An 18,727-nucleotide genomic window follows, 5' to 3' on the forward strand; every position below is an offset into this window, starting at 1 on the left:
TCAGGCAACAAATCCTTACTAAACATCGACTCTGTCCAGGTTGCATGCTAAGCTGATGTTTCAAAGGTGAATAGACCCGATCTCTGAGCTTTAGGAGTTAGGGGTGTTGTTAAGGAAAATAGATAAATAAGTAACAAGTTATAGTATAATTTGGCCACTGCTCTAATTGGAGAACAAGGAATAGTGGTGATCAGGTGAATAAATTCATTTGATAAGCATTTATTGGAATAAGTACCCCCCTACCGCCATGTGACAGGCTCTGGGATGACAGCACTTGGGACCCAGGGGAGGAGAAGGGCACAGGGTCCCTAGGTCCTTGAACTTATAGTCTAGGAATAAAAGAGGAACCCAGCATAAAAGTTGGGCTGAACTCTCACATTTATGTTGTGTTGCAAAATTGGGGCTATGAATGTGGAAATCTTGCTGTTAATATTTTAAAACATGTAATAATTGCTGTATTTGAGAAGGACTTTAATAGCTTCCTTGAGAAAATAAAAATGAACATTATGTACGTCATAACGTTTTTTAGACTTTCTTTTGCTGGCATAGCACTGAAAATTCAAATGAGGGTGTTTCAAAGTGAGTACATAGAAGAGCCATCCTGCTGAGAAAAATTTGAAAACCCATTTTGGAGATTTCCTTCCTCCTTCCCTTCCTTCCTCCATCTCTCATCCCCTTCCTTCCTTCCTTCCTTCCTTCCTTCCTTCCTTCCTTCCTTCCCTCCCTCCTTCCCTATCCATTGTGTTTCAATACTGTTAAACACAGCCTCTTCTATCTCTTCTGTTCAAAACAGAACCAAAGATATATATGTTATCATACTTGTCTTTCACCCCAACTTAATAATTAACACACACTTATCCAAGGCATCCGATGTTCCCAAACCAGTGTTAAATCTGCAAACGAACTCTTATTTGTTCACTTGACAAAGGGGTTGATGATCCTGTTTGGAGAGATGCTGTGCAGCCTTGAAAATGTAACTAAAAATGTCAGTGGGTATGTCACTAAGATACGGTTGGATGTCGAGAAGTTCCTCATGTCCAGAAGAACCCCATTCCACTTTGGAGAAAGCTCCAATCAGATTGGCCTGATTGGGTCGCGCAGATCAATATCAAATGCCACGTTCAATTGTCTCGCAGGTGCTTCATTCCTTTACCGACGCCATTTTTGATGAGTGGATGAAAAGATCCCATCCTTCTGCAGATGCCTGGCCTCAGGAGCTAGCGCCCATCGGTCACAATCGGATGTATAACATGGTTCCTTTCTTCCCTCCGGTGACGAATGAGGAATTCTTTTTAACTGCAGACCAACTTGGCTACCGCTATGCCATCGATCTGCCAGGTAACAAATACAACCTCGAAGGGGATAATTCATTCATCTTCTGAAGGACCTTTCTTTCTTTTCAAAAATGCAAACCAAGACCTTAAATTCAAGTACGCAGGTCTAGTTAATTTTATTAGCAATTTTCTAGAATATATATATTTAGCAAAATGAGCCTTTAAACTACCAATTAAACATCAGAAAAGGGACTGGTTTGATGACTGAATTAATAAATAATAGCTTATAATACATATATAATAAATAAATAATCTGAATTAATAAAAAACTGGCTATGGTTTGAAATGTCTAGCCAATAAAATCGAAACGCACTAGCCACATGTGGAGGGGCATCATCAGGACTTGGAGAATCACTACTTGAAGGAGGGGCTAGGCTTAGGGCGAAGCAAATGCAGCACTTGCCCTGAGCACAGAGTTCAAGGGGAGACCAAAAAATTCAGTAATTGAGATAAATAATAACGTAATATAATATTTTTTAAAAATCAAAATTAATACTAAAAGATGATTACACCATCAAAATTTTAAATAAAGACAGGCTGTTGTTATTGTTTGTTAGCCCGTACCAGCCCTGCTCCTGTGGGTTTATGAGGTTGACGTTGGTCTGCCAACAGATTGGGCTACATGGGGCTGCACATTTATGTGTTCTTAATTCAAGTTCTTTAAATCATGTTTTTACACTGTAGATTTTTTATTAGCTTTTTCCACTTGGTTGAAAATATAGGAGGATATTGGTAAGTATATATACAGGCACATATTTTTCTATTTGCCCAGGCCCCAATATAGCTCCATGGGCCATTTAAACAATCTTAGGACACGTTGAGGCAGAAAAGACAAAACAATAAAAAGTATCTTATTTTGTCCAGAACCCCAAAACACACAGCCCATATGCTGGTGAGTTTTCCCCATTTGCGTCTATTCCATCTTCCCTAAATCTCTGCCTATGTATAATCATAATGACTTGTGAGCTCACATCTCTCTCTCTCTCTCTCTCTCTCTCTCTCTCTGACTTCAGAGTCTTTTGCTTTTCCTGGAATCTGTCTCTTGCTTTTCCTTCTAGTCCTGCAACTTTGCTTGTTTTCCTTACTGATTTGAAGTTTCCTTTCTCTGGACAACTGAGATATCTTTTTAAAACTTCACTCTCTTTTCTCTGGAATTGAACATAGTAACAATCACAAACTTTGGGGTGTGCGTTTGCCCCTACTTCCATTCCTCCGACATCAGCCAATTAACAGGTATAGACCGAGAGTCTATGCCCAGAATGTGTGAACTCATTCGGAGACACAAATTCACGTTTCACTTCTGGGTCTGACAAAGAAATTTACAATCCTGTCTGGGGAGACATAACTATAGCTGAAGGTTGGAGAAGGGAGTGGAGCATTTGGGACAGGCTTCTTGATGGGGAAGGGTCTTGAGTCAGATTTAAAGAGATGGTGGATCTTCTGTAGGGAGGTGGAAAGAAGGGAGCATTTTAGATTGAAGAAGGGCAGGAAACAGCTGTGAAAGGCGTAGTCTGTATAGAGGACTGCGTGAAGAAGCCTGGCTGGAGAAGAAGGTTTGGGAAGAAGATTACCTGAATTAAGTCCGGATCTGTGAGAAGAGCCTGATTACAGAGGGCCTTAAAAGCGAGGCAGAAACCACAATGAGATACTGCTTTCCACCCATTAGGATGGTTATTACTGACAAAGCAGTAGGTAATGAGTGCCAATGAGGCAGTGGGGTAATTGGAGGCCTCGTGCACTGCTGGTGGGAATGCAGAGTGGTACGTAGCCTCTGTGGAAAACAATATGGCAGCTCCTCAAAAAATTAAACATCAGATTACCATACGATCCAGCAAAGAACTGAAAGCAAGTACCCAAATAGATTATTTGTAAACCTCTGTTCAGAGCAGCATTATTCATAATAGACAAAAGAAAGAACTCAACGTTCATTAGTGGCTGAATGGATAAAGTCTGGGGTATGCACACAACGGAATATTACGCAGCCTTAAAAAGGGAGGAAACCCTGTCATATGCTATGACATGCATGAGTCTTGAAGATATTATGCAAAATGAAAAAAGCCAGTCACAAAACAACAAAAACTTTCTGATTCCACTTCTATGAGGTCTCTAGAGTAGTCAAATTTATAGAGACAGGAAGTAGAATGGGGGTTGCAGAGGCTGGAGGGCTGGGGCCCCGAGAAGATATTATTTCAGTTTTGTAAGATGAAAAATGTCTGGTGGGTAGATAGTGGTGATGGTTGCATAACAGTGTGAGTGCATTAATGCCACAGACCTGAGCACTTAAAAATGATTACGATGGTTAAATATACGTCATGTGTATCTTACCACAATTAAAAGAACAATCATTTTTGGTTCCTGAACAAAGAAATGTCAGAATAAACATCTGTGTTTTAAGAAGATGGTTCTGGCAACAGATGTTGGATTGTAGCAGGAGGAGAAAAAGTACAATCATCTTGGAGGAATCCCTGCAGGGTGAGCAGGGGCCCTCTGTGGAATGGAGGAAAACACTAGAAGGAGGATTTTACATTTAGGTAAGTGCAGGGTGTAGACGAAGAACCCAGGTTGGAGAAACTGGATTTAAGTATAGTTAGCTGGCCTAGGGATGCCTGGGTGGCTCAGTTGCTTAAGTGTCTGTCTTCAGCTCAGGTCTTGATCCCAGGGTCCTGGGATCGAACCTCACATTGGGCTCCCTGCTTAGCGTGGAGCCTGCTTCTCCCTCTCCTTCCCCTTCCCCCTGCCTCTGCTCGTGTGCTCTCTCTCTCTCTTAAATAAAATCTTTAAAACCAATAATAATAAAAAAAAGAATAGCTGGCCAAGGATAAGACAGTTTTTGAAGACACGACAAATAGGCATAAGCATATTAAGATGAAATCCATTAATTTTGTGGCGAGTGCTTATAAAGTATATTTGAGTCGAGTATTGTATTTATCAGGTGCAAGATTCAGATTTTATTCACAACTCTTTAAATGGGTACAAACTTCATCCTCTCCTGCTATTGAATGTCTCCTGTTATAATAGCCAATCTGATCTTATACATTTATCACCCTATAAAAAGGTAGAGACAATAGCGGAATTTCTCCACCTGAGGGTTGCATATTTCCAGTTCCCCAGATACAACTTTAGCAAACACTTTAACAAATGAGTTTCTAACTCACAAAAGTAGTTATATACTTCCTTGGAGGGTTTATTCTGTGTAAGTATTTATTGTAAGAAATCGAAAACAAGCAATTAGCTGTATTTAAATAATGGAATGCCATTTCCTCAAGAAAAACAATTGTGGATATGACAAATTGTTGGTGGGGAAGAAGATAAATTTTATCCTAGCCGGTATAGTTTGGCTTTATCAACAAAAATGCATGTGAAAAGCAAATTGGTTCATTCTTTTCTTCTCTAAGAGTATTCAGCTGGTGAAAATCCCAATCGTAGCCCCTTCTCTTCTGCTTTAATTCCAGCTGAAGAAACTCCAGGTTGGAGCACAACGCTCTTGGTGGTCATGGGAATGCTGGTGGCTTTGGTTGGTGTGTTCGTGGTGCTGTTTTTCCTTCAGTACAGAAGACTCCGGAAAGGCTACACACCGCTGATGGAGACACATTTAAGCAATAAGATGTACACAGAGGAAGCCTAGAGAGCTCACGCTTTCCCCTAGAGAGCTTACGCCTTCCCCTAGAGAGGCCCACCCAAGTCGTAGTTCTGACCCTGCCTACGAACAAACTATTACTCAGTGTTCTTCCTTCAGCTGAAGACGTCGGACGCAGTCCCTCGTGTTGCGGCGATCACCCCAATACAGAAGATGCTCAGCTGTCGTCTCTGGTCTACTCGTTGTTTAACAAACACAAACTGGAATCTTTGAGGCTGTCTCTACCATCAAACAAAGATAGAGCTGACAATCTGTGGTATCTGGTAATAATTCCCCATGATGACTAAGCCTCCTCGTGTTCTGAGAAGACACGCGCACGTGCGCGCACGCACACAACTGATAGAGCGGATTCATTTTCATTTGCAGGTCACTGTACTTTGAGACCTGAGCAAGATGGTTCAATTTTCTTAGCCCAAGTGTCTTCATTTTAATGGGGTAGCGGAGGGTGGTGGTGGTGGTGGTGGTGGTGGCAGGTGCATCCTGGGTCGCAGTGAGGTTAGCGATGAACATCTATGCTTTTAGGTGCCTTCCCGATCATCTCTCTGCAGCTTAATTTTCTCCTTTCTGTGTCTTTTCTTCTCCAGCCTTTAAAACGGCCTTGAAGATGAAAATAGGCCTTATTTTCCAAATAGGATGGAGAACAAATGAAGGAATGAATGACCAGTTTGGTTCTTTTCTGTAAATTAGACTTTCTAGAATTTATCAAAATCTGTAGCTCTTAATAGGAGACATATCGTGAGACTCTCTAACTGGATAAACATTGATTCTATAGTGAAAAATAGACAAGAGATTAAATTATAGAGCTTTCTAGTTAATTAATACACTGTTTTAAGTCTCCTAACACGTATAGAACCACTTCTTCCAGGAAAGGCTGGCTGGAAAAGGCTGTGAGGCTAGAATCCTGACAATTTGAGTAGAGTTCCATTGCTCTGAGGGTCTTATTTGGCTGATCCTGAACCAATTTCTTCACCAGGCAGCCTCAGATCAAAAATTATTCACGTATAATACAGTTGGTTCATTTTTAAGAGTTGACTTCCGATTTTACTAATGCCTCACTGTGCTGACAGTTACTTATGAATGGTAATCAATTAAGTCTTATCATTTAAAAGCAAACCATCCATACAAAATATAACATTTCAGAATTAAATGGTTATGTTCCACTAAGTAATCATATCATGAGAGATAAGAATGAAGCCCTCTTTATTTACTAAAGTGATCCCTACTTCTGAGAAGTTTATGATTACTGAGATTTCAAGGTAAATTTCATCTGTTAATATCTGGTACCTGTGCTTCAGGGGTGAGGCCAAAGGTCTAGAAGGCAGCCTGTCAACTCATTTCAGCTGCCCTCTACTGGAATGGTTGTGTGTGGAGGATGGGTGGGAAGAGGACCCTGGAGCTAGCTGCCTTCTACATAGGGGCCAGGGGGCGAGAGGGGGCGAGATTCATCAGCACACAGTGTTATCCCCCCAAAATAAGACTGTGAAAGCCAGAGAAATGGACAAAGCCCCATCGGAACTGAATTTGAGTCTGAACAAACCTGATAAAGCTACAGGCATATCTGAGAGTGGGCTCAGCAGATGAGAACCAAGAGCCCAGAGGCTTTCGTGGGCTGAAGCCCTGTTCGGGGCTCTTTAGCCCCCACCACATGTAGATCTTAATTCTTGCCTTTAACAGTATCTATGGAAAATTTGGCAAAGTTTCACAAACATACTCCACTCTGGAAGGTTTATGGTCCAAACTCAGGGTTGTTGGGGAACACAGTTTTACATCCTGTTTTTAACCCAAAAGAGAAATATTGAAATGAGGATATAATTGTGCATGGTAAGTGTGTTTCTGAAAAGTTACGTTGAAATTAAGTACATGTTAAAAGGAGCAGGGGAGGGGCGGGGCGCCTGAGTGGCTCAGTCAGTTGAGTGCCTGACTCCTGGTTTCGGCTCAGGTCATGATCGTGGGGTCGTGAGATAGAGACCTGAGTCTGGCTCCACACTCCGCTGGGAGTCTGCTTGAGACTTCCCCTCTCCCTCTGCCCCTCCACTCATGCTCTCTCTTGTTCTGTCTCTCTCTCAAATAAATAAAATAAATCTTAAAAAAATAAAATAAAAATAAAAGTAGCAGGGAGATTGACTTTTTATAGATGAACTAGATGAATATTTCCATAAAGCAAATAGCCGCCTCTCTTGCCTCTGGTACCTCAGCATTTGCATTCATCGTATTCCCACACGATTTATTTAAAGCAAGATCCATCTGAGGTAGAAATAGAGGGTAATCATTTATACTTCGCTACTTTTATCTATAGCAGATGCAACTTCTTATAAATATAATGTTTTATAACATCTTCCTAAGAGAAATGATTCCCTAATGTTGTAGTGCATAGAAGAGGAATAAAATTTTCTCACATTTCCTGACGTTACAGTCAGTTAGTGATGAATGCCTGTTAAGAAATTTAAAGATAGAACAAACCTGTTAGAATGAACAAGTTAGTATTTACTTACACTGAATCTTAGGCAAATAAACTCAGAAAATACCACAAAGTGTTGTAGGGTTATATTTCCCAACGGTAGGGGGAAAACTTCCACCCTGAAGAAAATGAATAGATCGCTTTATATGCTTATTGCCTCAGAATTAGAAAAACTGTGGGTATATGAATTACTGCTTCAAAAGAAATGCTGTTCTAAAGCTAACATTCAGAGGTGAATGCAATCTAATAGCCTATTTCCTTTGGGAATGAAATTCTCTTCTAATTCTAAAATTCTTGGATATTAATTTGTGTCTTGCTTAGGATTTAACATGGTTAATTATAATAATCCTAATGAATCATTTTAATCTCATGTTAACAAGAAATAAAAAATTTATTAAAGAGAAAAATAAAAATAAATGTTTTGCAGATTATTGTTCATCTGTTGGAGGCCATTGTTTTTTAATTTGTGGACATCAGTTCCCATCTTTTTGGCACTCAGTATGCATATATTGGAATACCTGTATCTATATAGATATAGATATATATAAAATACATAATTACAACTTCATTTTTGAAAATAAGTTCTTGGATAAACTGATGTTTCTACTTCCTTTTGAGTTTCTTAGCAATTGCTACTTCCTGGCTCTCAATTATACAGGCAGAAAAACAGGACATCGGCCCCTTCCCAGGTGATAAGTTACTTCTGATGTCCCTATAGTTTAAAGGCTGATCTTCAAGTCACTGACCAGGGAGGCAAGGTCCCGCAGCAGCTAACTTGCTGATCGTCCTGGGAAGCCTTCCAGTTCAATCATTTTGTTGAGACCACAGAAGAAAGAAGTTAGAGTCCATGAAGTAATGGTGATGAGGAGTTCGCTTCCATATTAAGAATTGAAGCTTCTAGAGGTCCGATTGGACACCTCTCTGTATAGCTGCAGTGCCATTATATCAAAGCACTTCAGGTACCCAGAAAATGTTGGTGGCTAAGCGATACAGGGACGTAAAAGAGCAGTGGGGAGAGAATCACCCTCCTCGATGCAATGGCAAAACCCAAGGTTGAACTCTTCCTATCTCTATAGAACCTTGCTCATCCTGAGGACTTCATAAATATTCTTTTTTTTTTAAAGATTTTATTTATTCGACAGAGATAGAGACAGCCAGCGAGAGAGGGAACACAAGCAGGGGGAGTGGGAGAGGAAGAAGCAGGCTCATAGCGGAAGAGCCTGATGTGGGGCTCGATCCCGTAACGTCGGGATCACACCCTGAGCCGAAGGCAGACGCTTAACCGCTGTGCCACCCAGGCGCCCCTTCATAAATATTCTTTAAGGAATGAACTGATCTCAAAGTAGAACTTTTCATTCAGGGCCTCTGGCATCTGTTTTAACATGTGCTGGGTAAAACATAAGATAGTGGGGTCTCCAATCCCTGCCATGAAATTAGTAACAACCTCTCTTTCAGGTTCTGAGCTGTCCATATGCTATGTGGACATTTGTCCCGTGCAACCTAATGCAAGGGACCACTTCCAGCTATTTTCTTCTTCCCACCATCGGTAGGCCTTAATTCTACCATTTGTAGGGACTAGGGTAGAAAGTGAAGACCTCATGATATCATTTTAGGGTCCTCCCCTATCTGATGTCTTGAAAGCCTTGTTTCTGTGGAAGGAGTTAGTTATGAAGGCAGGCAAACCAGTGCCTTTCTTAGGCAGAAGGACCCAAGAGTTTCTTCAGAAACTGTCCACCAATGACATGATACTTTGGTTTTAGCTACAAGGGTAATTCAAGCTGGAAATAACCCCTGTGAATGTAATTACGCTTTGGCAGGTAGTTTAATGAAATCTTGAAAACAACATGCAAGAAAATTGTGAGCGGTAAGATAAGCTGAAGTTTTCTAAAAGAAAATAGAACAAAACTCAAGGTTCCTATTCAAAGCAGGTATGCTTTATACATTCTCATCAACACTCTGTCTCTTTGGCAAAAACCCTTAACCCACTTGTGTTATTTGCCCCATTGACTCGAGTCAGACTTCATGGATGTAATATGACTGAATTTGGTCCCTTTTTCTTCAAGCCATTCTTTGCTAAAATTATCCCCGTGTCTCCCAAGTGTAATTGTGCTCTGTGTCGTAAATAACGCCTCATAGAAAGGCTTAAGCTTGTCCTTCATTAAAATAGTAGAGATTTCACTGCCAGAGCACACACTCTGATGACTCATTCACTTTGTATGTTATTAAGCGTTTCTGAATTTGTAATTAGCACAAGGACCATCCTGATGAACAGCAGTGTGGAATTAGACTTACAATAAAGCAAAACCTGCCCTCTAGTGTTGTAATAGAAAATTGCACCACGGGCTAAAGTTAGCTGTTTTCTTCTACCGTGGGTAATTCGGAAACAAATAAACAAACAACAAATGAGGAAAGTTTTGCCGTGAATTCAGAAATCAGAACAGACAAAGCACAATATTTAGAAGGAAATGATTTCCTGTGCAGGCAAGGCAGTCATAATTAAGCCTCTTAGAATTTCCCTTTTAGTAAATTTTGAAATGTTGAATGCTCAACAGCAAACCATAAAAATTTGGGGGAACATTTTAGCCACTGGGCAAAACTCTTTTATGCTTGTCAGATATACACAGGGGATAATTTATCATCCAGTATTATTAATGTGATTCATACCATAGCCAGAGGTTGGGGAAATTTCTTTTTCAATTAAAAACTTTTACTGAGAAGCTGGCAAATTTTGAGAAAGTTTTTAGAAGTTTTCTGAAAAAATACTGGATCTGTGAATGGAAACCAGATCTAAGTGTCCGAGTTTAGCTGAGGGTGTGAGCAGTGTCAGGAAATGTCCTTCACTGTGTAAAATTCACTTTTCAAGACCAGACTATTGGCAGGATGTTACCAAAAGCAACTATTGTTTTGGGTGCCCACACTGGCTTACCTGATATTAGGTGATTGAAAAAGGGACTCAAATAGTAAAGAAAGCATGCTGTTTATCTAGTTTTTATGAAGTTTCCCCTTCTAGTATGTGTACCCAGGAGAAGATTAAAGGGAGAAACACAGGACAGGGCTTTTCTTTTTCTTTTTTCCTTTCTTTTTTTGAGAGAGAAAGAGAATGAGCAAGGAGGGTAGAGGAGAGGGAGAGAGAGAGAGAGAATTTTAAGCAGGCTCCACGCTCAGCAAGGAGCCCGATGCGGGGCTCCATGTCCTGGCCCTGAGATCATGACCTGAGCTGAAACCAAGAGTCTGACGCTTAACTGACTGAGCCACTCAGGCACCTCCCATCCCTTTTGTTTTGTTTTGTTTTGTTCTGCCTATTCTGAGACATTGTGTTTACATGAGAAAAACGGAGGTTCAGAATTTCCCAGCTGTTGTTCTCCTTCTTTGGTGGTTCTCTTCAATGGGCATCCCAGACATGGTGACGGTAGCTGTTTTTATGGAAAGTAGGAAAAAGGCAAAAAAAAAAAAACCCTAAAAAACAAAAAACTGGGGAATCAGATTTGAAACACTTAGAATACTGCCGAAAGATGAAGCCTTCTCTTAAGGGGAATCATTAATATATTCCCCACTGATGAATACGTTATTACATGGCGCACTTGGCTGAAAAGCCAATTCCCAAAGCAGCAAATTTATTATTAATGTTTCTACTGAAAATCTCATTTCCAATATTTTTATTTGCTTCTTTAAATAGCAAGCTTTGACTTGACTGTTGCCAGGGAGCGGTTCTTTTCTTCTTAAAAGAATATTTGTATTTCAAAAGTCTTGCGTTTGACACCAAGGAGGCACACTCAGCTAAAACGCATACGTGTTGGAGCTTGAAGTTACAGACCTACTTATGCAAACAAGTGATCTTGAAAAAAGACATGTAATCTCAGTCATAATCCTGTGGAACTCTGTTGTTCCCATTTCTTCTTCCATTGTGACAAGCATACAACTTCCAACCTTTTCAGCTCTGCAACTCTCATCTGAGCTGCACATTTTCTTTTCATTTCAGGCATGTTACAATTCCGAGGCTTGTAACATATTATATAGACTCAAGGTCGTTTTCTTTCTCTCTGTGCATTTCTCTCCTCTCCCTGTCCTCTTATCAAGATGGTGGCTTCTTTGTGTTTTTAACACTTTTACTTGAGATAGACCCAACTCTTTGATCTCATGCCGACTCTAAATCGTTTGCTGTCAGCCTCTGGGAGTGGAGATCGGGGCTTCCTGGGTGCCCTGTCTGCCGCCGCTTGACAGCATCATCGGGTGTCTCCAACAATCAAAGGGCTCTTCCAGCCTAGTAACATGCAAATTTGTTCCTTTTCTGCTTCACTATGTCACAGTCCACATTTTCCAGCTTAGCGGTGCAAGAGCAGGCGCGATAAAATCATTCTGAAATTGACACAGGGTGTCATGGATGGAGATTCATTGTTTTTGAACATCAGATGACTGTGAACTCACCTTGCAGCTAGAGGGCTGCCTGGGACCTGGTTTTCCACTTGCTGGAGACAGGATGCAACGGCATGGCTTTTATCACAGAGCAATCTGCTCACCTTTGTTGTAACTGTCAGAAGGCGAGAACTCTGCTGTCTGGAACGTTTGACTGAGACTTCTGCGTATGTAGCTCCCTATACATAGACACAGGACAAAACAGATGCTGCAGATCCTTTTCTATTGATAGCTGTCACTTGCCCCGCTGAAGCTTGTTCCCTTCCTCTCTACACTAAAAAATGCCACTAGAAAATATTTGTTAAAAAGCCCACTCTTTTCCCATTCAAACCACCAGTAAGAGACTTGACCTTAATTATCTCCCCGTGTGAAATATCTGGCAGTCTAAGATAAGGGTTGTCTGCTCCTGTGAATAGCACGGTATTTCCCGCGCCCTGTCACAGGCCAGAGATCAATACAATCTGAGCATAATTCTCTGTGTTGACATTTGGCAGGTTTCTTTTCATGCCCGTTGGCCTGGCCTGGTTTAGTGGGTAGGGAGGGTTCCCAAGGGCTATTTTCAATGGCAGAGGGGTACTCTGGGATTGAAATACCAACTGACTTCAGCTGGCCTGCAAGTAAAATGGGTTCAGAAAGTTTTTAACTTTATTTTTTAAATTAATTTTTTTGTGGCAAAATATAGATAACATACAGTGTGCCATTTTAACCATTTTTAAGTGTACAGTTCAGCCCCACTAAGTACATTCGCAATGTCATACACTGTCACCACCATCGATTTCCCGAGCTTTGTGGTGATCCCAAACAGAAACTCTGTGTCCGTTAAACAATAATTCCTCATTCTCCCCTCCCCCCAGCCCCTGGAAACCTTTATTTAACAAGGTATTCAGAAGTCTCTCCCATCTCCATTCTGAGACCCTCAGTTCTGTGTTTTGGGTGGAAACCATATGGTCTTCAATCAATTACTCTATTCCATGCCCCTGGCTACAGTGTTTCAGCCTCGAATGTAAAACCGAAAGCCTTAACATCGGAAAGGAAGGTTTGCTGAGGTTTCTGGGAAGTAAAACCCAAAGATAAGGTCTTACCCCAGAGTGTTATGGTGTGAAGACATGAAGCCTGGAATCACAGCAGCCATTTTATCTCCTTGAGGGAAAGTTCGAAGGTGAGGGGCATCTCTCTCTCTCTCTTTTTTTTAATTTAGGCCAGTTTGAGCTGTGGTTTCTTCTACAATATGACGATAAACTCACCTTCAGGGAATTTTTAAAAAGATTTTATTTATGTATTTATTTGAGAGACAGTGGGAGGGAGAGGGAGAGAGAATCTGAAGCAGACTCTGCACTGGATGCAGAGCCCAATGTGGGGCTTGATTCACAACCAAGAGATCACGACCTGAGCTGAAACCAAGAGTTAGATGCATAACTGACTGAGCCACCCAGGTCCCCATCTTCAGGGACTTTAAAAATAAAGTGAAAAAGCAGAAGAGCTGGCTTCTTTATTTTCAGACACCATAATCTATGCCTTTATTGGGTAAAAAACATTTTCTTTGTTCCTTAAAGATTGCAAGAAAGACATTGATGTATAAGGAAGGTTCCCCTGAAGGTAAAGGGTCCTACGGTACACTGGGTCATTCAGTTTGTAGCCTTTGGACGCAGAGGAGAGGCATTAAAATCCCAGCTCAATCCCTTATTTGCCACCTAATCTTTATTTTCAACTTTTAATTTTTAGCTGTTCTGGGCTTTCGTTTCCTTGTGTGCAAAAGGATATTAAGAACGCACCTCCCTCTCCGTACACACGCAGGTCGTTGGAGGGATGAACTGAGCTCACTTGTGTAAGCTCTTCAGAACCCTGTGCCTGTGTTGCGCTGGGGGGTCTAAACACCAGGGATGTATCTTCTCCTGGTTCTGGAGGCTGGAAATACAAGATCCAGGCGCCAGAGTCGGTTTCGTCCAACGACTCTCTCCTTGGCTTGAAGACAAGCACCCTCCAGCAGCCTCTGCACGCGGTCTCTCCTCCACGCACACGCACCCCTGGTGTCTCCCTTTGTGTGTGTCCACATTTCCTCTTCTTTGAAGGACACCAGTCAGATTGGATCAGGGCCCCCTCATTGCCTCATTGTAACTTCATCCCCTTTAAACGCCCTATCTCTACATATGGTTCTATTCCGAGGGACTGCGGGTGGAGATTTCCATGTATAAATGGGAGCCGGGGCACGATTCAGCCTATAACAGCCTGGAACAGAGAAGTCGCTCAGTAAATGTCGAAGTCACTCGTCAGGTCTGTTTGGAAGGCGCGGTGTGTGACGCCAGTGCGGCAGGTGAAACCTCACTGATCAAGCCAGGCGATCACAGCTCCGAAACGCGAAAGCAGGCTCTGCGGGGTCTGCGAGGTTAGCTGCAAAACCGAGCTGGGCTCTGCTGGACGATCGTGGCTCTTTCACGCCGCCGTTAGGGACTGTGTGATTTCCTGGCGCTCCGTTGGGGGGGAGTGTCACTGAGCCACAGATGGTTTCAATTGGCATGAAGACCTCTCACCACTGAGTCAGGGAAAAGCGGAAGGCAGAGAGTGGCAGAGAGAGAGAGGCACTTCAAGGAGGCCAACCGTCCTGCTAAGCCCCAGAGGGCACCACTGCCTTTTTCACTTGGTGGAGAGAGAACAGGAATGTAAATGGGGTGTGAAATGTTAAATGTGAATGAACTTTAAGCAATTGACAGGGTGCTTCTGCTTCATTACCAATTTCATTTTTTTTTCCCCCTCGGAAGCCAGAGCAAATGTTCCCAGTGCCCTGTTCTTTCTAAGACATGAACTTCATGGGCAGGCTCTGGTTGGAGTCACCGCAGATACACCTGCGATCCTCAGACCCTGCCCTCTCCTGAGTTTGCTCCTTTGGTCTAGCCTTGAGTTGGGAGAGAAACAGAGGGGGACCGAACGGTCGGGAGGGAAAGGGTTGACTCACTCTCCACCTCTCTCCGTCTGGAGCGTGAGCCCTTTACAGGCTTACAGACCAGGCGGGAGAAATGAAGAGACGCCCCCTGCTGGGCCACATGCCCCTCCTACTTGGCTCTCGCCTGGATCTTTGAAAGTTTCAATGTATCATTTCAAACATCCAGAGGTCATTTTTGGTCTTTCCATATTTTGTCTGTTGTCTTTCGCATATTTGACTGCTATAGACATACTGTTGCCCAAATCACGCACTGATACCCTTAGACCGCCTTACAGATTGCACATGGGATTCCCACGGATCGTCGAACCAAACGGAAATTGTGCGCTACACCACACGGGGGAGGCCCCCTGCCAGGCGCCTGCTCAGTTCCCACAGAGCTGTTAGGTTTTTCCCTCTGCGCTATTTGCATACTTATTTGAATATTTAATTGCGTGTTTACTCCTTAACATTTTAGAAAAGTGAGTGGAAAACAAACAAAAAGAAAATAACACTAGTGATAAGTTTCACAAATGTGATACAAAGATGGAAATCAAGTGGGGATAGATTTAACCCCAGCAGGATGTAAGCTGGTTAACTGTGGGTTTAGTTGCAAAAGAAAAGACTAGAAAGAATAACAAAAATCCTCAAGATACGTCATCAGACATTATGTGGAACTGGTGAGGTGTACTTAAAATGTTGAGAATATCGTTTCACTCCTTGGGAATATATCTTTGCTGCTGGGCTTTCAACTTCAACGTCTTTGGATATTTACCATCATTAGAACTAGATTTGCTGCTGTCAGGTAAACAGTATTTGGCCAAGGCTAGCTAGCTAACTAGCTATTTATTTATAAAGATTTATTTATTTAGTTGAGAGAGAGAGCGCAAGGAGGTAGGGGCAGAGGGAGAGGGAGAGAGAGAATCTCAAGCAGACTCCCTGCTGAGCATGGGGCCCAATACCGTGCTCGATCTCACAACCCCCAGAGAGCATGACCTGAGCAGAAATCAAGACTCTGCTGCTTCACGGACTAAGCCACCCGGGTGCCCCTGGCCAAGGCTAAATTTAATCTGCAATCCTAACCCTGGACAATTCTGTTTCATTAAGCTATTAAGCATATCAAAGTAATGTCTATGTACTTAAACTGTTAAATCTAAGTAAAACGAACTTCATCCCCCTGTCTCCAAATGATATACTTACTGAACACAACTTAAAGAAACAAAGCAAATATAATGTGGCTCTTTTATCACTCATCACTGTTACCAATTCAATGAACAGATAGCAATTATATTCCTAACCTTATTAAAAAGCCTGTTTCCAAAAGTAGTAGGCATGACTGAAGTTGCAGCCTTGAGGTCCAAAAGGATCGTCTTTCTTTTTTTTCCAGTTATATGATATATGAGCCACTACTAAGAAATTCAGGATTTCCATCTCGGGGTTCTCCCCTTCCTGAAATGCTCAAAACTAACAGCGTTTAGGTAGTTTTCAGTTTGACTTCATCCCTGAGGAAAAAAAGCACTGGCAATTTGTTCATTATTCTTCCTATTGTTTCTAATGAAATTGGTTGTAAACAGTTCAGCCAATCACCTTGGTCCACTTTTTTTTCTTTTTAATGTTATAAAAATATTTTTTAAAGGTTTTATCAAATTTTTAAAAGAAAATACAAATTTGATTTTTATATAGCTTTGACTTAAATTTGAAATTAATAATTTATTTTATTTTTTTTTAAAGATTTTATTTATTTATTTGACAGAGACAGCCAGCCAGCGAGAGAGGGAACCCAAGCAGGGGGAGTGGGAGAGGAAGAAGCAGGCTCCTAGTGGAGAAGCCTGATGTGGGGCTCGATCCCAGAACGCCGGGATCACGCCCTGAGCCGAAGGCAGACGCTTAATGACTGCGCTACCCAGGTGCCCCTGAAATTAATAATTTATTTTTAAAAATCTAGTACATTCTGAATCCAGTACATTTGAACCTCAGGAACATGGGGTTGGACATTCAGTAGAACAAAAAGTTTTTAGAGCAAAATATGAAAAATAATTTAAAATTTATGTTTACTTTGCAGTTTCATGAAAATTTATGAAAATATCAAATACTTTAAGTACAGTTATATTGTATTTTTAATCCTCCAATCTTTACTATCCACAAAACATAAATTTTGTGAAAACTAGATGATAAGACATTGAATTTACTAAAATTAAGAGAAAACTTAATTTTGTGGAACATACCAATGGAAAATTTCTGAAATAAATTTATAAATTTATTATATCTTTATCTTATTACTTATCCAAATCTTGCTGGCCACAACACAAGACCAATCATTTGAAATCATAATTGAATTTAGTTGTCTTTAATATTTTGTTTACTCTCAGTTATATAAAAACCATAGTTTTACACATATTGTTCAATTTTGTGGTAATAAAACTATATTTGTTGTTTTGACGAAGGGGTCCTCAAACTTTTTGTCAAGAGCCAGATGGTTATTTTAGGCATTGTCGGCTGGACAGTTTCTGTTGCAACTACTTGACATTTTTTTCCCCTTTTTTTTCAGGGTCTTTTTTCCCCCTTCCAGTTTATTGAGATATTATTGGCCTACAGCACCATATAAGTTTAAGGTGTACAGAGCAATAACTAGGCTTACACATATTATATGAAATGATTATAAGTTTTCTTAAGATCCATCTTCTCATATAGATAACTAAAAAAAGAAAAAAAATGTTTTTTTCCTTATAAGGAGAATTTTCAGGATTTGCTCTCTTAGCAACTTTGAAATATATCACAGGGCAGTGTTACCTACAGCGATCATGGTGTATGTTACACCCCGCCGCTTATTTACCTTATAACTGGGAGCTCCTATCCTTTGACCACATCCTGGCCCCGTCTTTACTGAAAGGATCTGTGCACCCTTGTCTGCTGCTGTCCTTTGACGGGCGCTGTCCCTTTTCCTTTGCCAGAGCTGCAGATGGGTGCAACTCCTTCAGTGACACATGCACACCTCTCCTCGGACACCAGCTGCCCCAGGAACGTGGAGCTGGACATCAGACCAGTCTTGTTTTTGAACTAACTGTCCCTTCCCTGCGGAGGAAAGAGTGCGTTTCCCCGCGGGACCTGGCAGCTTTTCCTTTACATATCTTAGAGCTCCAGGTGTCTGATCACATTTCTTTCCTGCGACAATGGCACCAATTGCTCTTATTTTCAAAAGAAGATGAACTTGGAGGCTTTCATGCGGCCCCAAACCCACTGCCGTAGAGCCCACATTCAGTGACTCACCTTCCCTAGGTTGCCCGGGTGACATTCAGGCATCCCTTTCTTTGAAGCAGAGAACATGAAATCAACCAAACACAAGAAGACAGATTGAACCGCTAGTGGACTATCTGGTTACATAACTCAACCCAAATGTCCAGTCCCGACTCTCCCAGGATTGTCACAGCCACCCCTACTCTGTAAGTGCTGGTTATTGACTTTTTAACAAAATTTCTTTGACGACTGCTACAATAGGCTTTCTTTCCTGGTGAGTTCTTTACATAATTTTTCCCATTTCCCATTTTCAATTAAAATGGAAATATTTCACAGGAAGATGGAGGGAGAGAAAAAGGTTTTCCTTGTACCTAACTTCTTGTTTGCTTTCTCATCTGGTGCAGCAGAGGCAGAGTGATAGTAAACATTCAAGTCTATTCCCACGTAGACTGGAGGAAATTTTGTGACTCTTTCTGTTTCTGTCTTTCCCTGTTTCTTTCTCCTAATTTTTTAATCACAGGAAGTGATTGTTGGCATGAAAAGTAAGAGAAAAAACTGTTAGTTACTGAGTTGGCAGGTAATTTAGGTAGTGATCTTAATTAACTACCTTGTATGGTACATAGATGCCTCTCTTTGGGGGTATAGATGTCATGTCAAAGTGGGCATAAGGAATGGGGTTTTTTATCCATAGCTCATATGTATGTCAGAATAAGAACTAAATCTCACTAGATTTTCAG

General features: G+C 41.3%; 1 protein-coding gene across 1 annotated transcript in view; it reads left to right on the forward strand.

Annotated features, from left to right (window-relative positions):
- The window catches only part of DCT (dopachrome tautomerase), a 32,165-nt gene extending 26,908 nt beyond the window's left edge, over window positions 1-5,257 (forward strand). Inside the window, exons 7-8 of the mRNA XM_045811104.2 lie at window positions 1,137-1,338; window positions 4,787-5,257. Of these exons, the coding sequence (XP_045667060.2) occupies window positions 1,137-1,338; window positions 4,787-4,959 (375 nt within the window). The 3' untranslated portion in view covers window positions 4,960-5,257. The remainder of the gene's footprint in view (window positions 1-1,136; window positions 1,339-4,786) is intronic.
- Window positions 5,258-18,727: the final 13,470 nt, after the last annotated feature.

This window comes from Ursus americanus, chromosome 10 (assembly GCF_024610735.1).
Source record: "Ursus americanus isolate L20-20 chromosome 10, mUrsAme1.1.p, whole genome shotgun sequence".
NCBI classification, from domain to species: domain Eukaryota; kingdom Metazoa; phylum Chordata; class Mammalia; order Carnivora; family Ursidae; genus Ursus; species Ursus americanus.